The 27,625-nt window shown below is 31.4% G+C and overlaps 1 protein-coding gene and 1 long non-coding RNA gene across 2 annotated transcripts in view; one reads left to right on the top strand and one right to left on the bottom strand.

Moving 5' to 3' along the window:
• Window positions 1-221: 221 nt before the first annotated feature.
• On the top strand, window positions 222-6,271 carry LOC149909568 (uncharacterized). The gene is made up of 2 exons (XR_016458582.1): window positions 222-4,903; window positions 4,960-6,271. It is a non-coding gene; the product is annotated as an uncharacterized LOC149909568 (long non-coding RNA).
• Window positions 6,272-9,233: 2,962 nt separating this feature from the next.
• LOC149909566 (protein neuron navigator-like) overlaps window positions 9,234-27,625 on the bottom strand; it is a 65,140-nt gene continuing 46,748 nt past the window's right edge. Inside the window, exons 2-3 of the mRNA XM_090120182.1 lie at window positions 10,546-10,728; window positions 9,234-9,248 (exon numbers count right to left, since the gene is read on the bottom strand). Of these exons, the coding sequence (XP_089976308.1) occupies window positions 9,234-9,248; window positions 10,546-10,728 (198 nt within the window). The remainder of the gene's footprint in view (window positions 9,249-10,545; window positions 10,729-27,625) is intronic.

Genomic DNA, 27,625 nt, shown 5'->3' with positions numbered 1-27,625 from the left:
TTTTCAATATCTATGTAGTATGTACAATTTTATTTGACTAACTAACACCATTAACACATTTCCCAAACAACTTTCGAACACTATTATGCACACACACTTGAGAATAGTCCCTTTAATATTATAACAAAGCCTTTGCGCAGATCTCTCTGATTATTTACTGATAATGCGATGGCTATCGCTAGCGCGGCGGTATCCGGGTTTGTCGCCGACAATCGATTGTATTAAGGTTGATGTTCCGACCGTCCCTCCATACATTTTTGATTACCTCTAAACACTTAACACAGACACTATTTCTTTAAAACTAATCATTTTATCACTTCTCTATAATGAAATGTGTGCGCGTTCGACCTTTTTAATCAATAATTTACAATATTTACTTAGAAAAACAACAGTAAAATACCGGAAAAATTTGACACTTCTACAGTAGTGTGCGTGACTTTTGCCAAGCGAAACACGACATAAAGCACGACATCTAGCGCATAGACTATATACTTATTACAGATCTAGCGCGTCAATGTCTAAACGAAAGGCGATGTTTAGACATTGACGCGCTAGATGTCGTGCATTCGCGTTCGTTATCTTATGCATAATGAGCATAATTCTAATAAATCAAAGTTCTGTGTAAAAATTGAGTAATTTCATTTCCAATCGTTCAAAGAAAATAACAATAAAATAAAATAAAACTAATGACCTTAGAAACTATGTTTTTTTTTATTTATTACTCATTATTGTTCGTCCGTCGTAGGTCTGTAAACTGTATTGTACACTGAAGGTAAATGGTACTGTAGGTACTTTAGTTCGGCGTCGTCGCTCGTCGGCTTGATATAAAATTACATTCTTGATTTCATTGACACGCGCTATGATTTGCGCGCGGAATTTCTTGTGTTGTGAATTTATTTTTGTATGCTATGCATTTTAATTGATTCAAATTGCAATGTTTCTCTAGTATGCATTTGAGACTATATTGTAAATTGTAATAATTGATCGTGGGTATAGTAATTAATTATTCTAATAACGCAATTAGTAATATATGTATTTTCGGTGGGATTCAAAACAAAAAATTGGCCCGTGATTTTTATGAAATTTCACCACATTGCAAATCACATCAATCATAGTTCATACACATGTATGACGAAAGTGATTAGTATTGTGGCTAACATTGACTCATCAGTTCATCACTGAAACCAGTGATAAATCAGTACCTATATCATATTGTGTTTGAATATTTTTAAACAATGATATAAGTATACAATTATTATAAATCGGTAAACTATCAAAGTAATCACAAACTTGCAAACATTGGTAAAATGTCCAGTAGTTTATGAGCCTATTCATTACAATCAAACAAACAAACAAAGTTTTCCTCTTTATAATATTAGTGTAGACAAACACTATGAATACGATCACGAATGCAAATTCGGGGATTTTCTAATTATTGCTAAATAATAATTGAATTCGTTTTGAAATACTCTATAATTTTTAGTGTATAAATAGACATTTATAATGTGGTGCTAATTTTTTTTGTACTGCTAACGCTATTGTAGGTACCTATTTTCGTTGTTTTATTTCAAGTGAACACGGCCATACAATTTTGTCACGAGCCGCCTATGATTGTAGGTACTTTTGTTAGGCTCCTTCGTCGTCCGCGTCGGCTCGAAAGTTCTTGATTTCATTGTCACGCGCTATGATTTGCGCGCGGATTTTCTTGTGTTGTGAATTTATTTTTGTATTATTATTTTTTTTTATTTATTTTTTTATTTTATTGATTCAAATAAAATATTTCACTAGTATGCATTTGAGACTATATTGTATTATGTATAATTTATCGTAGGTATAGTTATTCTTATAACGCAGTTATATTTTCGGTGGGACAATTTGACCCGTGATTTTTCTGAAATATCACCACGTTGCAAATCACATCAATCATACACACGTATGACGAAAGTATAGTGGCTATAATTGACTCATCAGTTCATCACTGAAACCAGTGATAAATCAGTACATATATCATATTTTATTGTGTTTGAATATTTTTTAAACAACGATATATACAATATTATTATAAATCGGTAAACTACCAAAGTACTTCCGAATTTTCAGACAGACAAACAAGTAGTTTGAACACGCAGTTTTCTTATACTAGTAGCAAAAATCAAAACCATAATATTATGTTTACCTACTATATTTTACTAAAAGTCGAGTGCGTCGAAATCGTAAATAATAATATGTTTTTCACCTTCCTGGTTATTTTCCCATAGTAAATAGTGTTTTAGGTTTGTTGTTGTAGGTAGGAATAATAATAATTATTCTTACATGTTGGTTATGAAATGTATATTGAAATAATTTACTTTTACAAATCATTAGTGATATAAGTTTTGAGTGAAAATGCTTGGATCAGCATAATATTATATGGTACTTCAAATACATGTTTTGATAAAAAAAACAATAGTGTAATAAAATAAAACTGCGTTTTATTGTAATCAATGTTGACAATTTTAAATTCCAAAATTATTGATCAATAAAATAGTTTACACCAACAAATATAACTTTTATTTTTATAACAATCGTTCATAATATAAACCGTAGCAGGTGGCGTTTTGAAGTTCTGTCTACTCATACAGAAAAATGGAAAACTTGTTTTTTTTGTAAACAATTTATTACTCATGTTGTTTGGCAACTCGAAGCGTGGTCGTCCGTCGTAGGTACTTTTGTTCGGCGTCGCGTCGTCGTCCGCGTCGGCTTGATATAAAACATTCTTGATTTCATTGACACGCGCTATGATTTGCGCGCGGAATTTCTTGTGTTGTGAATTTATTTTTGTATGCTATGCATTTTAATTGAATCAAATTGCAATATTTCTCTAGTATGCATTTGAGACTATATTGTAATAATTGATCGTGGGTAGGTATAGTAATTAATTATTCTAATAACGCAATTATATTTTCGGTGGGATTCAAAACAAAAAATTGGCCCGTGATTTTTATGAAATTTCACCACATTGCAAATTATATATTATACAATTACAATTACAATTATTATAAATCGGTAAACTATCAAAGTAATTACAAACTTGCAAAATATGCTTTTCCGAATTTTCAGACAGACACACAATTTTATTAGTTTGTTTTAGCAAAGTAGGTACCTATACCTATACGCTTACGTCGCGCGTCGCGTCGTCGAAAACGGTGCGCCCAGAAACAAACATACCTAATTCAGTTACAATCCTTTTTTTGTTCCGTAATTTATTGTATTTATTCTAATACGATTTTTTTTATTCGTCGGCCAGTTCTACTAGGTATAAAAAGATAAAATTGAAATATAATTATTGTAGCGACAGCCATATTATGTTACTATGTTTTCGTAAATATGTTTTTCACCTTCCTGGTTATTTTCACATAATCTTATCTTCTTATATATAAAAATGAATCGCAAAATGTGTTGGTAAGCGCATAACTCGAGAACGGCTGAACCGATTTCGATCATTCTTTTTTTATTATATTCCTTGAAGTACGAGGATGGTTTTTATGTAGAGAAAACGTAAATATTATGTACCACGGGCGAAGCCGGGGCGGACCGCTAGTATATATATATAAATGAATCGCAAAATGTGTTGGTAAGCGCATAACTCGAGAACGGCTGAACCGATTTCGATAATTCTTTTTTTATTATATTCCTTGAAGTACGAGGATGGTTCTTATGTAGAGAAAACGTAAACATGTACCACGGGCGAAGCCGGGGCGGACCGCTAGTCTTATATATAAAAATGAATCGCAAAATGTGTTGGTAAGCGCATAACTCGAGAACGGCTGAACCGATTTCGATAATTCTTTTTTTATTATATCCCTTGAAGTACGAGGATGGTTCTTATAGCTAGAGAGCTAGTTAGTTTAGTTTTAGTGCAGTGGCAGTGTAAATGTTGTTGTTGAGGTTATGTAAATTTAACACTTTAGTTAACTACCAAGATATAAAGAAATGAGGATAGGACACAATAACTATTGGTTGAGGTATTTATAAACTCATAATATACTTTTAAAAAAATCACGTTTTAATAAATTTCTAGAATTAAATTAGAACAGCTGATTCAAAATAGCCTAAAAAATCTTAATAATAATAATTACGCTTCACAGCAAGAAGAAATGTACCATATGTACCCGCACAAAGTCGATATTGTGTTGCCTACCGTTCGACTCAATGGCTAGGGTTGTAACTACCTTTAATAATTATTACCAAACTAATAAACCGAGTGATGCGAAATAACCATAATTCTTTTAGAGTTTGATAAAATGATCAGGCAGGTATTTTCTTTAATCCTCTGAATTCTCGGTTACTAAATTGTATCGTTGAAATTATTCTTAATCGCGTAAATTTAATAAATAATCATATGGAAAACACTTTTCATTTGTTTTTTTACTTTCACGCCCAACTACTATACAATAATTACGTTGTTTCGGTATTTTGACGAGAAAACGCAGGAAACATCCGTTGTATCATTTTAGATAGATTGTATATTTTGTATCTGTAGAATTGAAATCAAAGCTATGTATATGTTGTCTCCATTCTTTTCTTATCGGATTGTTGATCCCAATGCGAATGCGTCACTTAAATTTTATAAAAGACAATTAAGAACATCAAAAATAAAGTGATACGTAAATATTTCACAGTGCAATATATTATGTAATTAATAATAATTATATATTTATGAAAAAATAATTACATCAGATTTAATAATAGCAATTGTTTTGAATGTACATAATATGAATAAATGATTACATCATAATAGTAATAATCACAATTGTTTTATTTCCCATTTGTTGCAACCCTAGCATATTTTCATGTAGCAGCAGAAGTACCTACACTGGCGGCGCGGCGGCATCGTGCGACATCAAAGGCATTGCCTTACTAGGTAAGTTTATAATGACTCATTTCTTTTATTATATAATTTACGTTTTACTTTTACAGAATCCGATTCAATGGATTATGAAGACGAGTCACACAACGCCATACGATAGTGATGATGAATGAACATTTCAATAAATGCATGCGTGTTTTTTTATGTTGTTTTGTAATTGTTAATTGTTTCTTAAATAAAGAAATAAACTAAATATTTAAATGATGATTTGTTATTTGCAACACAACTTTATATTTGAGATTCTTTACAAATGTATATTTAGTTTTGTATCATCAAATTTATAAATTTTATTCCATAGTTTTCAAAATTAAATGTAAATGACCATAAAAACATTAATAAAGTAAATCATTGATGTAAGGTCAGGGAACGTAATACATATATACATCTGACCATGTAGAAGCTAATAGTCTTGTTGACTGCTGAAGTCTGTAGTTGTCTGCTGAAGTCTGTACGCAATGAAAATGTCTGCCGTTTCGAAAATAAGTTTTTAAGACCCTAATAAATAAAATATATGAATGGCAGATCTGGTCAAATACTTTCAAAATTGTATTTTTTTCAGCACTTTCATAAGTGTCTGCCAGAATGTTATCCGCGTGATAATGGTCTGCCATTGTTATTTTCCGATAGAAATAATAATCTATTTTCAAATATCAAAATGGCAGACGTGGTCAAATGGTTTCAAAGTTCGCCAAAAATTTCCACCTGTCTTACCTAAGCGCGCGCCCCGTCCACCACTCTGGGCTTAGTGACTCCTCATCTCATGTATAGTAGGTATAGGGGAATCAACACACAAAAATCCAGGTCTGGTCAAATACATACAGGTAGCTTTGCGCTAGCTCTCTAGCTATTACTTCTTATGGAGAGAAAACGTAAACATGTACCACGGGCGAAGCCGGGGCGGACCGCTAGTAAATAATAAAATAATAAATAGTGTATTAGATTTGTTATTGTATCTTGTATACCTACGAATAATTATTCTTACGTCTTGTTGGGAAATGTTCAAATACCTACCTATTGAAATAATTTACTGTTACAAATCATTAGTGTTATTAGTTTTGAGTGAATAGGCATGGATCAGAAATTCAGAATATAATATGCTACTAACTACTCAAATACATACATGTTTACACAACAAACACCACTGACCTCTATAACTATAAGTTATAGAGGTCAGTGACCGTCAGTGACAAACACTATGGATACCTACGCTCGCGAATGCAAATTCGGTGATTTACTAATTATTGATACCTAGTCATTGAATTCGTTTTGAAATAGCCTGTACTTTGTAATTTTTAGTGTTATAGACATTTATAAAATGTGGTGCTCATTTTTTTGTAATAAATCATCCCGAACGCTATTGTATTTTCGTTGTTTTATTTCAAGTGAACACCTATACAATTTTGTCACGAGCCGCCTCTGGCCTCTGGGTGAAATAAACAAGTCAAATGATTTTTGTTCTAATTGTATTTTGGTAGTAGTTTGTTTAGAATTTACATTACCATTGTTTAATTTTTATTTTGTATTTGCAGTAAAATAAAAAGATGAAAAACTTCATTAGGTATATTGTACGACACCTCACTCTGAATCGCGCTAGCGAAATTTTTTCGTTACAGAGCACATATACAACTTTCGGACAATCTTCATTGAGGCCGGCCGGCAAATCGAGTATGTCGAGAAACTTCACTTATTCGATGGAGGTATTCTACCTTCCTTCCTCCACAGTTGTGGGACCCCGACGTGCATTGAACACGCAGCTTTCTGATACTAGTAGCTAAAATCAAAACCACAGATATGTCTGTGATCAAAACCATAATAATATTTTTACCTATTATTTTACTAAAAGTCGAGTGCATCGAAATCGTAAATATGTTTTTCACCTTCCTGGTTTTTTTTCCATAGTAAATAGTGTTTTTGATTTGTTGTTGTATGAATAATTATTCTTACTTGTTGGTTATGAAATGTATATTGAAATAATTTACTTTTACAAATCATTAGTGATATTAGTTTTGAGTGAAAATGCTTGGATCAGCATAATATCATATTTGCTACTTCAAATACATGTTTTGATAAAAAAAAAACAATAGTGTAATGTAGGTAATAAAATAAAACTGCGTTTTATTGTAGGTAATCAATTTTGACATTATTTATTTCCCAAAATTACAATAAAATAGTTTACGCCAACAAATATAACTTTTATTTTTATAACAATCCTACTTCCTACTAATGCGAAAGTTCATACATGTTTCAAAAGAAAAACTTTTACTTTTACTATTATTTCAATTTATCCGGTTTAATTAAGACTTAATATTGATACATATGATCATTATAAATACAAATAGGAATTAACAATATAACGAATACGTGGCACAACTAAAATTTTACCGATACCACCCGTGGTCATTCTCCTTTGTGGGTCATTTGTAACAGGATGGCGGTTCTACAGCGAAAAAAGAAAAATGATGGTCAGAACGCTGATACCGGATACCTTAAGATACTGTAATATAAAATATTACTAGATTAGATAAAATATTATAGGTAGTATCTTCACCGTGTGTGACGCGCTTTACATTCACGCCATCTAGAGTTAAATCTTTATCATTTTTGTATACGTCTGTGTGTGTAAACGACCCTGTATGCAATGACAGATGTTAAAACGCATAATTTTACCGAATTGGGTGGATTTTAAGGCAATGATATAACATATTTCAATAAAATATAATATTCAGTAACCGCCATGACTATTCCTAGGTTTGATGACTATTCCAATTACGCAAAAACTCAAATAAACTAGAAATGTAGAATTCAGCGCCATCTAGCGGGATATTGGCTGGGAACAGATCGTTGCAATCACCTTAATAAGAGGTTTTTGTACCGTTTGATGTAAATTAAATACGGGCTTTCTCTCAAGAATGCCATTAAATTTGTAATTAAATTTATTATAATAGAGACTTACTGCTCTACGTCCGATGGAGTATTAATATATAATAACATATTAGAATATCATAACATTCTTGCCAAACTAAAAAGTATCCCGAAGCTTATCAATCTTGGATGAATATTAATATTCATCCAAGATTGAGAAATCCTTAATTCCCAAGCTGTTTAATTTATGTTCGTAAGATATTAGTTTGACATTAGTCTATTCCATATTTCATATCGTATTGAAGTGCAATAATGCTGCCAACTGCCAATATGAGAGTAAAATGCATTCTCAAAGGATCTAAAGCACAATAGTGTTTTGACGACTAAATTATTATAAATACGTAGGTATAAGCAGAAACCCCTAAACATTACCAATTTCAGTCAACATACCATTCAGCTTCTTTTCATCTTGAATTGTTTTAGATACAACACAGAGAGTAAAGATCTAGTGCACTTACAAAATTTCAATACCTTTTCCATTAAACTCTAATTTTTATTTTTCCTTCTAGAACATTACGGATGTTGGTACTGACAGCACCGATTGTGTCTGCTAAATGGCTACGGAAAACAGGCCGCCGCAAAGTAACGTGTTCAAAAGATTGGATTTTATTCTAAAAACATCGACTCTCACACACCAATAAACTTTAAATAACAATCAAGAACACTATTAACTATTTCCAATACAATAACTAATAAATTGAAACGCATTATGGAAGTTTTAAAACTGTTTTCTTTTCAAAAAGTTAATTGTCAATACTTTTTTCTTTTAACCTTTTACCTCACAGTAATAAATCTTGTGGCAATACTGACTAGACAAGCAAACAAAAAGTTTGTTTGTGAGTCCGTCATTCTCTAGCAATGGATCACGGATGCTTCGCAAAAAACTGCTTCAAATGTTTTTTTCTGTCATACTAAATATGTTTGTGGGAATCACAATACATTAAATAATTATAATTAACTGATAGAATTCCTGATACTGATACTAACTGATAGAACTGATAGTATTTGATACAATATTATGATTTAACTAAATTGAATTAAAAATATATTTGTAGAGTCATGGTAGAGTACCTACATATAAAATAACATAATATTAACATTAAATTCTGTAGACACAAAATGTAATTTTAAAGCAACTTACATAGTCACCTATCTAAATTTGCTGGAGCCTGAAAAAATTTCAACTCAAGCAATTTTTTCTGGTTCTTGTTCATTTAGATACATATTAACTAAATATAATATGTTATACCTAGTATAAATTGCAATCAACTATAATAATCTACCGTCTAGTTAGTATACAATCATAACGATAACTATGTTATGCTTTATAATTAATTGTTCTGTTCAAATTGTCTTGTCACAGTAAACATGAAATATTAATCAATTTAATATATTGTTATAATTAAGTGCCTTTGACCTGTAGCATGGGAAATAGCTTACAAAACACCATGTTTCGTTCAACACATGCTCGAACAATACTTAACTTCCGATTGAGCTGAATACAAACAAACCGTAGGAATGTAACACATATACTCATAAATTTCTTTAAAGGTTATAAACTGCATGATTTTATATGTCTTAAAAAATAACATACGTCTTCTAAAGGTGTGCTAAAATATTTAGTTGTATATTAATAAAATGTGAAAGGTTTCAACAGTTTTGAGATTTCACACCTATATTTGGTAATTTTATAGCTAGGTAATTTCCAATCTTTATCACATCATCTTTGAAAATTATGAATACTGTGATCAAAAACTATTTGAGTTAGTATAGGTACCTTCTTAAGATTAAATATTCTCTATTTACGCTCTCCTTGGACATTAACAATCGTTAAAAACATTACTCAATAATTCCAAAGGAACATTACAGACAATTATTGTATATTATCATCAGTTTCAAGTGAGTACCAATAAATCTTATCAGCACTTTCTTACTAACGCATGCCGGAAGCCAAAGCGTTTTACGCTATGAGATTTGGGTTTGTGGGCTACCTATCCCATAAACGTATCCACACCTGTTTGATTTCGTACAAATATGCCCCGTATTTCATTGCTCTAAGAATGAAATCAGTATGAACACATTTCATCGTGACGTCAGCACCTTTGTTGACACCTATACTCATATAAGGCAGGCTCCGTATGGTACCTGAGTGATTTGTGAGTCGATAGCTATTTCGAGCTAACAAAATATCGCTGCGTCGCTTTCATTTTTGATCGCGAAGCAATAATAAACAATAACACCGGATATTTTTAAGAGTTTTATTTTGACGTGTGGAAGATTAATAATATTACCGAAGTTGGAATGCTCTCAGTTCTATAATACCTAATTCAGTAAAGTAGTAAAGACTGTTTGGAATGACAAATAATGTGGTATTTATTTCAAAATAACTTGTAAATATATTTAATCCTATTACAGTTTCCGTGTAAATTGATTTTATTATTGCTTGAGTCAGGCAAAGTGTGATATATTAATAGATCAATGGAGTAATTATTTCCCGTTATTAGCGTCATGATAACCGGAAACGGCGAGAATTTTATAATTGTTGATTATTATTCAATTGTTAATATCAATAGTAATAAAAAGAACCTAACCTCATCATAGACTCAATGTTTATTAAGACAATGAAGCTGATTGGCTAATTAACAATACAGGAATTAATGATAGCCAATACGTCTTCTTATGACGAAAATAGAAATTAGAACAAGATATCTTACCATTTGTTGCGGGTTCCGCGGTTTGCGGTGTGCTCGCGGCACCTTCTGGCCGGTGACTCCTTCCAGCACATCAGCAAGCAGCAGGCCGTCAGCGCAGTCGCGCGCCAAGCCGCCCCCAGAGGTGCCGGCCCGGCGCCGCGACCGCGCTCGCTCTAGGTAATGGTTCGCCCAGTCTGTGTAAATCTGGGAAAAAGATAAGGTTACTGTTATACAAGTGTGTGCTAAGTATTTTGAGGAAAGAAATTGAAATTAAGGCCCCTAAAACACTATTATGACGTAGGTAACTAGGTAAAAATGGTTAGCGTACTGGTATAATTTCCACAGTAATTTCCACTTGACCTAGGTAGCATTGAAAGCATTTATTAGTGAAAAGCATTAGCAAAGCATAGTAGCATTTTATTCGTGAAAATTGGAAACGGATATATTATTTGTGGTGAGACTGAAAACGTTTTAAGTTTCTTAATTGATGAAAGTTCAGTAATCTCAGAATCTAGTTATGATCTAGTTCTATCTCTAACTGTATTATGTTCATATTTATAGTAAATAGTTCAACAAACGGTTTTGTTTGAACTTGAGCTGGACAATGCTAACATTGTTCGCCTTTGTTGTAAAGAAGATATCATGACTAAGCTATGAGGGCACTAAAATTTTAGTACTTCGGGTCTGACGCACACAGAAGTTGAGATATAAGTTTTTGATAGCCGTTTGATCGACAATGTGTATATTAAGTTTACGACATGCATTTATGTCTTCGTCTTTTTAAATATGCATAACTTTCTCAAATTATTTTTTTTGTTGCATATCTATTTCTATTAAAGATGAAGTAGAGAGAGAGCTTATTAAATGATCAATAAACAGTAGTTAAAGGCTTATTTCATTGTTAATTTGCCAAACTACACACAAATCAATCGCATGTTTCTGGGATATATAGGGTGTATAGATGGGAAGTGAAAATGATTTGTATTATAAGTGTGAGTTCACACATAAGTTAATATGTAAGTGCGGCGTAGTAAAGTGAGTTCTTAAAAGGATTAAGTCATATTTGCGTCAATTTGCGAGAGAATGAGGGCAAGTGGTGGAGACGCGACACTTTGACGCCGGCCAGGTCGCAGGGCTGAAGTATTTCACTCATCTCTTTACTAATGCAGTTTAGATTCCTAATTACTCCTAATTTAATTGAAATATAAATTCCGTTAGGTTTATTACGCTTATTACAACATTTACGAACTCGTTATATAGGCATTATTACCACAATATAGGTATACTACTAGAATGCTGTGTTATTACCAAGCGAATTTACGAGTATCGATAGATTGAAGCTATTTTGATTAAATAACCTTCAATATTGAAACTTGACTATTTTACAATAAACGTTAGTCTAATAATTTTAAAAATAATTAAATGAGTTCACGTTTCTTAAAACTTGTTTCCGTTATAGTCCATTCAAATCAATCAAGTTTTAAATTGTTCGCATTTATTATTTTATTTTAAATGATATATTTTATGTTTGATGGACAAATTATTGAGAGATAAATTTATTTCAACTAAAATACAAGTAGATAATAAAATAAAATCATGTATTGTAGTAATTTATCTCCCATGATTTAGTTTATTTCAATTTTTATTATCAGCTTAGTTATGAATCCGGTTTGAAAATTGAATGTAGGTGGTATATTTAAAAAAATAACGGTCAAACTATTAAAATAGATTAAAAAATTAGACACAACGAGCTAAACTTTATTGATAAAAAAATTGAGACATACAAAAATACACATTTTGACAAAGACTTGATGTTGCATATTTGAAAATGTACCTTACTGCACTTGCCTTTATACATACCATGTTAAACATCTAAAATATTCAAAATTTCACCTTTTTTACATTCAGAAATACATATTTTTATAAATATGATAGGATCCATAGAACAACGTGTCAACCGCTCATATTTATTGGAAGGCGAGTGCTAATGTCCGTAGTCTCATATCGCGTTATTGCGAAAGGCTTTCACACAGCTGTGGCTTAGTAATATAGGGGCAAAGAAACCTTTATTTCTAGTATAATGGCAAACTAGAAAGATATCGCTGGAAAGTTTGTTATAAATGCCTATAAAAATCATAATATAGAGCTTAATTTATTAAATAAATTAAGCTCTATATTTTGTTAAAAATTTAAATACCAAATATTATGTCCCTGCTAAAGTTACGAGATCATCAAATAACATACCTATTACAATAAGTAGTAAAACTAAAATAAAAACAGCTCATAAACAAGCAACCAAATAAATATTGATTGACGACTTATTTATGTACATAAATAATTGTAAGCGACTTTATAATTTATGTTTGAAAATGCTGCATGTAATTAAACACTTTTTAACGTCTGCCTCAACACTAGCCGTAATATCTGTGGTAACATGTTCGAAACGTCAAAATAAATTACATAAAGTCTTTAATTAACAGAAGAAAACACTAAAGATCTCGTCTCCCACCTATTTACCTCTTATAATTTGCAAGGAAAAGCAATTGGTAATTCAAACGAGCTGTAATATTTACACAGGCAATGTAATTTTCGTCAACAATATACCTAATATACGTTAATTCCTCGCTGAAGCGGGTAACGGGTTCCAACCAAAATAAACAAATGAACTTGAGCTCTCATTGTACCTCGTATTCCCCAGGCAGGCGCGACTGTACGGAAGTTACTCCAATTGTTTACATTTACCTTCCACTGAATAAAATTTTTAAGCCTACATTGTTGTAAAAACAATGTCTTGTTTCTTTGACGTAATTAAAATAAAACAATGTTTGTATCTGGCCGAATCAGATTCTGCACCCATAACATTTTAAAGCCTTCAATTTGTATCATACTTAATTGCAATATGATATTACTAATTAAAATACTCAAAGTTGATGACCTAACAATAATACCTACCTATGTACTTGGCTTATTACAAAGCATACCTACTCATAAATTTAGTCGCTACCAACAAATCAAAGCAAGAAGTAGCCTTCAATTTATAATAATTGGAATGGACAGCGAAATTAAAATCTAATTTATATAATAAAACAATTGGGTCAGTCTAGATTACAAGGAGAGCTCAGGGAATGAAGTCATTTGTATGTCTTTGACCCCTGTTTAGAACAGATTTCAACTTGAACAATACACGTGCTCGCTAATAGCGTATATGAAATATTGTTATTCTATGCATATTATAAATTATTAAAAAAATATGTAGGTAAGTATACGATTGTGTTTCTTGTTCCCAATTAGAAAAACCATCAGCAAAAATTATTATTGTATTCTAATATTATGATTATGAATAAATTAAATATGAATTTTGTTTACTCTGCAATTAATGATTTAAGAATATTAACTTTATGTATTTACAGAGTGTCATAATTTCTACTCATTGCCGTCCCTCATATAAAGAAAATAGATTATCTCGTAATTTAGTTCACAGATACACGAATCTATTTTGAAACCGTATTGTGTTACACCATTCATCGTAAACGGCTGCTCGTAAATTGTATGCCATTTACTTAAAGTCGAGACGGTTAGGGACAAAGATCATCTGGCTAACTGATCTAACGCCTTCACAAAGATTCATCCTTATTATCACCAAGTAGGAGCAATTTTACCATTCATTGAGCTTACTTTTTGCTATTTCATTTGTAGTAAGTGAAATGAAGAATAATGTACAATAGGCATATGTTTTTGCGTATTTCGAAATAGGTAATAATCACAGGGAAAACGCACGTGCCCGAAACATAGCCAGGAAGCAAAATGAGGTCGCACTGCTTTTAATATCGCAGAACGAATGGTCGGTTTGACTCAATACTATGAACTGTATTAGCGTTCAATAGCAATGTGAACTATTGTACTGTGTTAAAACAAATGTACTCTATTGACTGTCTGCATCAACAATGATAAGCCATGTCTGCATGATTTTAATCAAGGGCATTTCAAAATAATGTCCCCTGAATTTAAAAATAACCTGTTTAAAAAACTTAAACTCTATATTGCTTAACCGGCTGTAAATCTCAGGTTTAAACGGATAACTATATTTCTTAAAACACATCAAATATACAACCTGACCTCATTTAGGGGCAATTAAAAAATTATATCTCTGTTTTTCTGTAAAGTCAAACGTAAACACGACGCACCTACTCGTACAACTTGAAATAATTTTGGCTAACGTCCAACGTTATAGTATCACTGTGCTGTGTACAATTTAATTTGCTATTTATACTATATATTTCAACTATATATTATATATATATATATATATATATATATACTATATATTTCAACGAGGTTAATTTGAACAAAATTTTCCTTTTCCATATAACTACACAAAATATGATATGTCAAGGATTCATCTTCTTTATTAATAAGTCTGTTAAAATTTAACACAAACAAAGGCATACAGTTAATTTGATTAATGTTGGTTCAGAAAGAAACTCAAATTTTTAGCAAAACCCTCATCCCTCCCAGCGTCATTCTCTATAGAGGTTTTATGTATATATTTACTGTATATATACTTAATTGCAATATGATATTACTAATTAAAATACTCAAAGTTGATGACCTAACAATAATACCTACCTATGTACTTGGCTTATTACAAAGCATACCTACTCATAAATTTAGTCGCTACCAACAAATCAAAGCAAGAAGTAGCCTTCAATTTATAATAATTGGAATGGACAGCGAAATTAAAATCTAATTTATATAATAAAACAATTGGGTCAGTCTAGATTACAAGGAGAGCTCAGGGAATGAAGTCATTTGTATGTCTTTGACCCCTGTTTAGAACAGATTTCAACTTGAACAATACACGTGCTCGCTAATAGCGTATATGAAATATTGTTATTCTATGCATATTATAAATTATTAAAAAAATATGTAGGTAAGTATACGATTGTGTTTCTTGTTCCCAATTAGAAAAACCATCAGCAAAAATTATTATTGTATTCTAATATTATGATTATGAATAAATTAAATATGAATTTTGTTTACTCTGCAATTAATGATTTAAGAATATTAACTTTATGTATTTACAGAGTGTCATAATTTCTACTCATTGCCGTCCCTCATATAAAGAAAATAGATTATCTCGTAATTTAGTTCACAGATACACGAATCTATTTTGAAACCGTATTGTGTTACACCATTCATCGTAAACGGCTGCTCGTAAATTGTATGCCATTTACTTAAAGTCGAGACGGTTAGGGACAAAGATCATCTGGCTAACTGATCTAACGCCTTCACAAAGATTCATCCTTATTATCACCAAGTAGGAGCAATTTTACCATTCATTGAGCTTACTTTTTGCTATTTCATTTGTAGTAAGTGAAATGAAGAATAATGTACAATAGGCATATGTTTTTGCGTATTTCGAAATAGGTAATAATCACAGGGAAAACGCACGTGCCCGAAACATAGCCAGGAAGCAAAATGAGGTCGCACTGCTTTTAATATCGCAGAACGAATGGTCGGTTTGACTCAATACTATGAACTGTATTAGCGTTCAATAGCAATGTGAACTATTGTACTGTGTTAAAACAAATGTACTCTATTGACTGTCTGCATCAACAATGATAAGCCATGTCTGCATGATTTTAATCAAGGGCATTTCAAAATAATGTCCCCTGAATTTAAAAATAACCTGTTTAAAAAACTTAAACTCTATATTGCTTAACCGGCTGTAAATCTCAGGTTTAAACGGATAACTATATTTCTTAAAACACATCAAATATACAACCTGACCTCATTTAGGGGCAATTAAAAAATTATATCTCTGTTTTTCTGTAAAGTCAAACGTAAACACGACGCACCTACTCGTACAACTTGAAATAATTTTGGCTAACGTCCAACGTTATAGTATCACTGTGCTGTGTACAATTTAATTTGCTATTTATACTATATATTTCAACTATATATTATATATATATATATATATATATATATATATATATATATATATATATATATATATATACTATATATATATATATATATATACTATATATTTCAACGAGGTTAATTTGAACAAAATTTTCCTTTTCCATATAACTACACAAAATATGATATGTCAAGGATTCATCTTCTTTATTAATAAGTCTGTTAAAATTTAACACAAACAAAGGCATACAGTTAATTTGATTAATGTTGGTTCAGAAAGAAACTCAAATTTTTAGCAAAACCCTCATCCCTCCCAGCGTCATTCTCTATAGAGGTTTTATGTATATATTTACTGTATATATACTTAATTGCAATATGATATTACTAATTAAAATACTCAAAGTTGATGACCTAACAATAATACCTACCTATGTACTTGGCTTATTACAAAGCATACCTACTCATAAATTTAGTCGCTACCAACAAATCAAAGCAAGAAGTAGCCTTCAATTTATAATAATTGGAATGGACAGCGAAATTAAAATCTAATTTATATAATAAAACAATTGGGTCAGTCTAGATTACAAGGAGAGCTCAGGGAATGAAGTCATTTGTATGTCTTTGACCCCTGTTTAGAACAGATTTCAACTTGAACAATACACGTGCTCGCTAATAGCGTATATGAAATATTGTTATTCTATGCATATTATAAATTATTAAAAAAATATGTAGGTAAGTATACGATTGTGTTTCTTGTTCCCAATTAGAAAAACCATCAGCAAAAATTATTATTGTATTCTAATATTATGATTATGAATAAATTAAATATGAATTTTGTTTACTCTGCAATTAATGATTTAAGAATATTAACTTTATGTATTTACAGAGTGTCATAATTTCTACTCATTGCCGTCCCTCATATAAAGAAAATAGATTATCTCGTAATTTAGTTCACAGATACACGAATCTATTTTGAAACCGTATTGTGTTACACCATTCATCGTAAACGGCTGCTCGTAAATTGTATGCCATTTACTTAAAGTCGAGACGGTTAGGGACAAAGATCATCTGGCTAACTGATCTAACGCCTTCACAAAGATTCATCCTTATTATCACCAAGTAGGAGCAATTTTACCATTCATTGAGCTTACTTTTTGCTATTTCATTTGTAGTAAGTGAAATGAAGAATAATGTACAATAGGCATATGTTTTTGCGTATTTCGAAATAGGTAATAATCACAGGGAAAACGCACGTGCCCGAAACATAGCCAGGAAGCAAAATGAGGTCGCACTGCTTTTAATATCGCAGAACGAATGGTCGGTTTGACTCAATACTATGAACTGTATTAGCGTTCAATAGCAATGTGAACTATTGTACTGTGTTAAAACAAATGTACTCTATTGACTGTCTGCATCAACAATGATAAGCCATGTCTGCATGATTTTAATCAAGGGCATTTCAAAATAATGTCCCCTGAATTTAAAAATAACCTGTTTAAAAAACTTAAACTCTATATTGCTTAACCGGCTGTAAATCTCAGGTTTAAACGGATAACTATATTTCTTAAAACACATCAAATATACAACCTGACCTCATTTAGGGGCAATTAAAAAATTATATCTCTGTTTTTCTGTAAAGTCAAACGTAAACACGACGCACCTACTCGTACAACTTGAAATAATTTTGGCTAACGTCCAACGTTATAGTATCACTGTGCTGTGTACAATTTAATTTGCTATTTATACTATATATTTCAACTATATATTATATATATATATATATATATATATATATATATATATATATATATATATATATATATATATATATATATATATATATATATATATATACTATATATATATATATATATATACTATATATTTCAACGAGGTTAATTTGAACAAAATTTTCCTTTTCCATATAACTACACAAAATATGATATGTCAAGGATTCATCTTCTTTATTAATAAGTCTGTTAAAATTTAACACAAACAAAGGCATACAGTTAATTTGATTAATGTTGGTTCAGAAAGAAACTCAAATTTTTAGCAAAACCCTCATCCCTCCCAGCGTCATTCTCTATAGAGGTTTTATGTATATATTTACTGTATATTTTCCATAAATTATCTATATACTAACTCGAAGGGAGGGTGGGGACTGGGGTGTTAGAATAAATATAATAATAATAATATTCTAATAGAATTGTAAAAAAATACCTGTACAATAGACCGCGTCTGCCGCGTGACATCATCAGTGGAGCCTTGAATTGATCTGGGAGCTCGGATACACGTCGGTATCATTTTTTCACTACAATAACTACATCTCAAAATCACTCGGCTAATAAATTACTTGTTCATATACTGCGAAATATCTTTCAATTATATTCTGAGCAACATTTAATTATCAAACATGTAATTTTAGTCATAAGTTCATAACTCATCCTGTTTAAACTATCTATTCCGAATAATCGGCCTCAGTTTTCCTTACCAATGGAACAAGTTTCTAGAGACCATTTTCATTTGAGCCGCAAGAATTTACTCATAATATGATCAACAAGTTTCAGCAATGTATTCCAAGTATGCGTCATGGTCCATGAATGAATGGATAAGTCTGTAGTGAGATAAACTTTTCTGGGAATATTTACTCTAGTGGATGGCGCCTACACCCACGTCGTGCGAGACTGCGTCACATCATGATATGGAATAACCACAGCATAAAGTGGAGGTAATCTCCTTTGTCGGGCACGACTCTGGAGACTTATGAGCTTTAATAAGTTACATAGGAGACCACATACCCTTAAAATTCTTAATAAACGTTAACCGTGTTTCAAACAAAGCATCAGTCTATCTAGCGCTGTAGTTATTATTTAATCTGCATAATTACAGAGAAGTGTAGGCGCCATAGGATCTATTGAAATGAAAGTACGAACAAGTTAGAACAATGACTAAGTACCATTTAGTGGGCGGAATGTATATCTCATATTTATTTGTTGATTTAATTACACCACGAGTTTAGAGATAAACGCCTACACGGAATAATAAAATATTAATACGGAATAAGAATAAGAGCTAAAATGTAAAAGTTCCGACATCAATAAAACGTTTAATTGTTGTGAAATTATGTTCCGTGATTTTATTGAGGGCATTATTTTTGTTAAAAATGAAGAAAAACGAAATATTTATAGTTTCAGTTTATAAAATAATTTTCTTAACAATATTCTCTCCCACGATTGAACTCTACGTGATGATAACCCTATAGTAATTATGGGTTTCTGTAGCGCGTGGGCTACACATTGAGTGCAACACCTAGCTATTATTTATAGTCGTGCCTTGTTTACGCAATTTACTACTACAATGCCTAATTATACTTAACAATCAGGCGTTTTGTTTTTTAAAAGGGGTGAGTGAGTTTCGCCTTATTTTCTACAATTACTGCAACTAACTGAATGCGGACTGGATTTTATTAAATCTTATATATTTTCTTGAATTTAAAAGTTCCAATAAAAAAGCACTTTTAACTATATTATGTTTTTTAAACAGGAACATATTAATCATAATAACCTTAAGCATAATGAACTAAAAACGACTAAGCCAAATAGATGATGTGGAATAGGACGTAAACCGTCTCTAGCACCTCTTTGAACTGTATCGTTTAGACGTCTTAAACCTCTCAACGTTGGCAAAGAGACAAAATCTGTGTATGATGAAAGACTACACACAAGTCAATTTTCAGTTTCTTTGTAACTTTACTAAAATATAATATAATCGAGACATGAGTATAGTAAAAAGTTTGAAACATAACAACAAAATATAGAATACTGTAGAGATTCGACAGTTTACAAAGAACAATCAATTTGCGTCTCTATGGCTTCTTATTGTTCTATAACAATTTCAAATAATGTGAAATATTTCCTGCGACTTTAAAAAGGAGGGCACGGCATTTAAAGCTAACCTATATTGGCAACTGTGGCGTAATAAGTCGTAAAGCTCATTAAAAGTGTGCTATAGCCGTCCGCATCCGATCCGGCGTGTTTGTTTACGCCTGTCAAATGTTCGACACAGAGTATTTATAAGCGCGGAAGGTGCGCCGGAGCAACGAACTTGTGACATAATCGTAAAACTACCATTTTCCCAACAATAAAACAAAGCACGAAAACGTGATTATTAGATGCGTATAAGGAGTTGCGACATTTTTATTGTACCTGTGTCACGACCTTAAACTTGCCACCGTTTTCTTTGGATCTCACTTTGATAATATTATGTGTAGGAAATATATTATTACTGAATGAGATGGCTATAGCGATAAAACCGTTGTTTGTTCCAATGTAGCTTACGTTAAGGAGAATTGTTTCAATTTGTAATTTATCTAGAGCAATAAAGCGTGAATAAATTAATTTATTTCATAAAATAATATGCTCTATCAAAATTTATTGTAAATGTTATAAGTGGTGTAAAATATTAGACAACCCCGAAAATAATTGTAAAATAACAATTTTGTTTGTTTTGCTTTCAAATTAACAGTTTACTTTGAAATTGAGCTTTTATGTAAGTTTACATGACCTTATGCTCCACACAATACACTATACGTATACGTCATACTAAGACGAATATTATTGAAAACTATTTTTAATAAGCACGTAAAACAATAGAATTTATATTTAAAGCTATAATTAAATCAATACATTCGTGAAATATGGTCTTTTAAAATAACAAAAAATCTCTGATTATTTGTTCAAAACTCGACACTTGCAGAAATGACAGGAGTTGCAACTCAAGAAGACGAAGAAGAGAACGATTAAGAATATATTAGTGTAAGTATAACTTTTTCAGAATCCTCATGTTACACGCTTCCGAATCGAAGAATATTTACAAAAGCCACTAATCGTCAATGCAATCATCTTTGGCGGAGTATTTAAACATTTCCGTTGAATTTATAAATAGTACCGAAGTAGGTAACTGTATGGACGGACGCCGCGGCACATTTGTCAACATCGTCTTGCTTTGATTCTGTTTCCAGTAGACAATGTCTGTTCCCTTCACGATTTTGCAATACAAATCTTTAATCATAATATGGAGGTACACTTTCCTGAGGTTAAAATTGCTGACTTTTACTAATGCACTTAGCGTTTAGTTTAGTCACGATTAGTAGCTATTCCAAGCCAATTTCTTTTCCAAAATTTGGCTGGAATTGGATAAATATCACTTTCTACTTGATCATTTTCTGAATGTGTACCTACATCATAGATGTAAAACATCAATTGTTTTATGATGTGAAACATAAATAAGAAGAAGATAAATAAACATAATATACTTTTCTTGTTCAAATGTTTTTTTTTTATACGCGCCGAGACTTGCAAATTATAATTGATAGGAATGAAATCTGCATCCGCGAATCCGTCCAAGTTTATTTTTTAATTAAAAGTATAATAATTAGACACGTGTTCTTAATAAATCCTGTCAGTATTGTAATACATTTGCGCAGTTGTGCTTGTTACAATAAATCGTCGAAGCTCACTCGCAACCTACCGTTAGTTATTTATTATCAGAGACCTTTGCGAACATCTGATTTGAATCGCCAATTCACAAACCATAAGATACTTTTTATTTGCACGCTAATTTAAATTTACCTTTGTTAAAGTTGATTTATCCTCTACATATACGTTCGGAAATTACGGTGCATTAACAAAACTCGTTGCACGCTGTATTTCCTCGTATGGAGAGGATTTATTACTAAACAATGAGGTAAAAATTACATAAAGTATTTTTACGTAAAAATTGCATATAATTGCAGTATTTTCTTAATATGCAGAAATATATCCTAGACTTAGAACACTTTTCACATTTAAATTACAAACAGTAAAAACGAATTTTCTGCTATTTATCCTGTCTATTTTTCATGTTAATAACTCAACGTTGCCCAGAATTGTATTAAACGTTTCAAAAATATTAACATATTAACCACTCTACTAGCACAGAACTAAGTTTCGTATAGAATTGACATTCGGTAAATATAACCGACACGCGCGACGAATACGCGCAGCCCCTGCGCGTGCGCTCTTGTGACTAACAGAATCCCGAAAGCTTCAAAAGCTGTTCAAACAGGTGGCTAATATACGTATAAGTTTCAGCTAATTCTGAAAATTTATACACAAACATAAAAATTAGCACGCTTCATCATAATCACAAGGTCAAACGCTTATGCAAGTAAGATTTGCTTAAAAGTTTTTATGGACTAAATTTTTTAGATACTCAATAAGTAGAAATGAATTATAATTATTACAGTTAAAAAAAGTAGTGATTTTAAAAAGGTACTTTATTATTTTGACATTATTATGGCTAAATTAACATCCCTATCCTGTTTCTAAAGCATCATCACGCGTAGATTCATCTTGTCACCCCACACCTCTGCATGTCACAAGATTTATCAACAAAAAAAGGCTTTGTTGCACCGAGCCTCACGTCCGGACTCCGGACACTTGACCTACCGACGTATTTAGATCTTTTGTGAACGGGATAAAGGGAAGCGTGACTACACGTTTGGGTGACAGAGTCTATGAATAAAAATATCACTTTTTCATCCGTTACATCTAGTGGAGATAGAAAGATATTATCGAAATCTTACTTTTTAAGAAGGATGAAGCACAATAGAAAGTTTGTATAAAACTGCATTAAATGTTAAATGTTTAAGAAGACCTCTATAACCTACTTTTAATATTGATAAAATTTAGCTATCTTTAACAAGTGGTTATAATATTTAATGTATTGACTCTACATTTATGGTTTGTGAATTCAAAATACTGCCTTATTACAGCCTACAGGCTTGAAAATATTATAAAAAAATTATAACATCAAATAAAATGAAGACCCATCCCTGATGATCTTAAATCGTATAATATGTTTGTCCTAGTTTCCCAATTCCGCTTCCGAACGCAGGTGATAGAGATATTAACCTGACGTTATTTTTACAGACGTTTCAAAATCGCAGTTTAACTGCACTATAAAAGTCTTCCATCATCTAAACATAGCATTTACAATTCAATTATTCACATTTATCACTGAATTCAATATTAGCTTTTTTATCTTTTCTTTAAAAAAATCATAAGCTCATCTAATAGTATATTTTGAACGATTTATTTCTTCCCGCCAACTATAATTCTAAACTAGGAATTTATATTTATAAGTAACCATTACATGAAACGGTGCGCCCATCTTTTATTGATGAATTTAAGATTTTTATTATCCCTAATGTCGGTAGCTTGCGATTGAAATGCGTTGCACCACACAGATGTAACTGGTTTTATTGCAATATTTATTTATAATTGTTTGATATCAATGGATGTATTGCTTGAGAGTTCGAACGTGATTTCGAATATTGTTTAACTGAAATTATTGTGGCATAATGAACTGATAAATGTTATAATAAAATACCTATATACAAGCAATGGATGATATTTCTCAACACCAAGTAAATAGATGTTATTTTTAGATTTGTTTGACATCCATAAACGTCTCTTTTACCAAGAAACCAAGCGAGTCATTCATACAATTGAGACTTTTACAGAATAACCATATTTAAGTTATTGTGCAATGCAAATTGAATGGCTTTAAACATTCTTAAAACGACATGAAACAAACTTCAAATATCCATATTTATTCGTTCATAAATTTCATGCGACGACCAAAAATCAGTTGTTATTTTATTACTTGAGTTTTCACGCTGGTTATTCATGCTGTCTGGCAGACATTTCGGCCAGGTTCGATTTACCGGGCAGATGAAGATCGGGATTGTGACTCACTCACTGACTCACGGTTTTCCTAGCGACTAAATTATACTTAGTACGTGTTATCTACAGCATAGAGAGTAATGAGGCCGCGTCGTTTCAGAAAATAGTCTAAATTATACATCAAAACATTTACTCTATTGAAAACAAACACTACTTTATATTTGTAAAACAATTTTTATAACCCGTTCGTTAGTCATACTCAAACATTTTACGGTAGTTTAACTTGACCAACACAAATGGTAACAATTTGGCAAACAAATAGTCGCAGACAATATCGATTAGCTCGTGGGAGAAGTTTGTGTGATTATTATTCGATTGGCTAGGTGTTAGGGCAATTATTATTTTATTATTAATTAGATTGCAAATCAGCAAAATGTATATTTTCGCTTGTATAATATAAATAACAAATTTCATAACTACAAATACAAATACATGAAACAAGTAACTAGCAGAATAACACAAATAAACACAATCTGATAAACATTCGTAATTCGATTAGTATTCGATTTTTATTGGCTCTATTGTCAATATACACAATGCGACCGAACGTATTCTTTGAAGGCGCGTCGCTCCACTTTAGAACGACAGATTTAATTTATTTTTCATTTCATTCAATTTAAGGCTTAACAAAGACCCTACGTAATCGAGTTGCAACAATCAACAAGCCATAAATCAAAATAATATAGTGTGCTCAAAACAATTAAGCCCTCGAATGGATGAGGCGGGAAACCTACGCACCGCAGTAATTTGAAGCAAATCATAGATTTATGATACAAGGGTGTGAACATTGCAAAACGAAAGTCGTTAGGTAAAGGAAATTGAGAATTAATTTTTTGTTGCAAATAAATAACACAACGCGATAAAAGTTCTTACTAATGATTTAGGTGTTTTTCTGAACTTATCATGTTTTCTTATACTTTCGTACAGATGTACAATGTAAAATTAACTGCAATATTTTTTCGTCTTCAGCCTGGTTTTCTCTATCTTCTTTATCCATCCAGTCTTTTACAAAAGTTACCCAAGACGTTGATGAAATGAATTGTAAAATTTTCATTGATCGTGATAAACGGTTGGATAAAATTTTGCCTATCACATAGAAGACTCAAAATAAATCATTGTTGTATCATCGACGCAAATCTTAATTGATTTCGGTTTTGATTCCAAGCACGACACGCAACGGTAAGCCAATTAAACGACGCAAAATGTAATGAACCGTTAATGAAGCGTGCTGGGAATGCTAACAAATATCATAAAGTCACATTTACGTAGCTTGCCTCGCATATGGAGTAATTAGTGAATTTTCAATCAAGCTCGCAGAATAAATCAAGGATGAGCTAACGCACATGTAAAAAAAATTCTCTTCATAAAATGTTGTAAGAGATTTATTGAATCAGCTATAATTCTGGAAAATTAATCAGAATTAATATAAGAAAACGAAATAGATTTAATGGTGTTATGTAGTAGTGTAGTATAACAATTCGCAATTAAATTATTTTATTTATTAATTATCTAGTCGAATGTCCATTGCACCAGCTATATGCAAGATATTAAATTTTATTAGTGCCATAAAGCTCAATCCAATTGAACACCCAGATGCATCTGTGAGAATGTTTTCTCAAGATATAATATTTCTATTGCAATTTATATGACAATAATAATATACTTATAGGTTGTGAGAATATCCGTGTAGGTATATTGTTAGCGTAAATAATATGTACATTAGATCATTTTTGACCGCATAGCCGGCTTAATGTATCACATTTATAATTTTATTAGCAGCTGAAATAAATCTAAATGAACACAGACGACGGTCGACATTTCTTAATTGACATGTCAGGTTACTGGACCGTACTGTATTCTGAAACCCGATACAATATTTAGCATCAAATATTTCGCCATGTATACTTGTCCACCGCTTGAGTTCCTATAATGACCATTATACTAATCTCAATTGTTAATTTATTATTTACGTGCCAATAAACTTAAATACCACATCAAATAAAGTCAGTGACATTCTTATTAACAAATAAGATAAGAATGCTGTAACATTGTTTTTTCTGTGTTGTTTTTAGTACATTTTTTGTAGTTAAAAAAGTATTCTCTATGTTATCTCACTGTAGATGTTTCAGTGCATTCTCAACAAACGAACACGCGGTCTTAGACTGTATCACCATATGTTAGATGCTAATTACAACGTGACAATCTGCGGCTCATGAGTGGCCGTACTTTATATTCATTGGACGTTGCATTAAAATCCCATTCACGCGATTTGAAGAATGGACTGGTGTAACATCACGAGACGTGAGAGTACACGACTTCATTGACAATTCTCTGATTTATAGTGAATCTATCGCTAATAGCCAATTTGTACGTAAGTAGCATTCTAAAGTTTCTATTTAAACAAAGTCTTGTATAAGCCAATGTCTAGGCGCCGTCGTCTATTATAAAAATGTACCTAGTGAAAATAATTATGATAATTCATATAGGTACCATAAGCAAGTGAGGGAATTCATTTCTCTACTTTCCTCGAATCTGAATCACAACAATGAAAAAATAAAAGGTTTTTCACATTTGTATTGTTCATGATAATGTAAAAACAATAGGGGAAACGCAAGCTCCCCTCGTAAATTGTTTGACTAAAAGATAGTTTTAACATAATAGCTCCAACATATATTTAAAACAGATAAATGTATCAAATATTTTCCTGTATTATGGTCTGTTTTAATACGTAACATTTATAAAGAAAAATTAAAAACGCGAGAAATTCTTCTTCAATTATGATCTTTCTAGAATTACTTTATTGTTTTATATCACAGCTATCAAAGAATTTCTGTATATAAAATATGTTTACTATAGTATACTAATGGATCAATTGTAACCTACTGAACGTTGTCACCTTAATCCATAAATATATGGGAATGCCACATTCGTATTTTTGTATCGAACTGACCTAAGCTCCAGTAAGTAATTTATCAATAACAACAGCAGAACGTGTCTCGAATGTAGAGTATGAAACAATTATAAAGGTTTTCTATAATTGTACAAACGCACGGGTTTCCCTTGTCAGCACGGTCCGATAAAAATTAACGTGGACTTGATACCGCGAATTAATTCAGTACGTGTACAAAAGATGTTCGCGTTCCTGCCTCACAATGAGCTGTGTAAAGGTGTGAACACACGGTTTTATTTCATCACTTAAACTTACCATAATTTTATTTCGGCTTTTATACAGATACCTACTTATTATAATTAACTATATTCCTACCTGTTTCTATTTTTAAAGAAACAAGAAATGTCGCGTTTAAAAAACTTTTATTGTTTAAAACAGCGCTGATTAAAACTGCTTGTTCCAATATTAGAAAAATATTTATTTATCTAAAATTAAAATG

Source organism: Colias eurytheme, chromosome 3 (assembly GCF_061535395.1).
Source record: "Colias eurytheme isolate Ceu_HAF_F1 chromosome 3, ilColEury1 Martin Lab GWU primary, whole genome shotgun sequence".
In the NCBI taxonomy this organism is placed as follows: Eukaryota; Metazoa; Arthropoda; class Insecta; order Lepidoptera; family Pieridae; genus Colias; species Colias eurytheme.
Note: the sequence above shows the minus strand (reverse complement) of the source record. Positions and strands in the feature narration are given on the sequence as shown.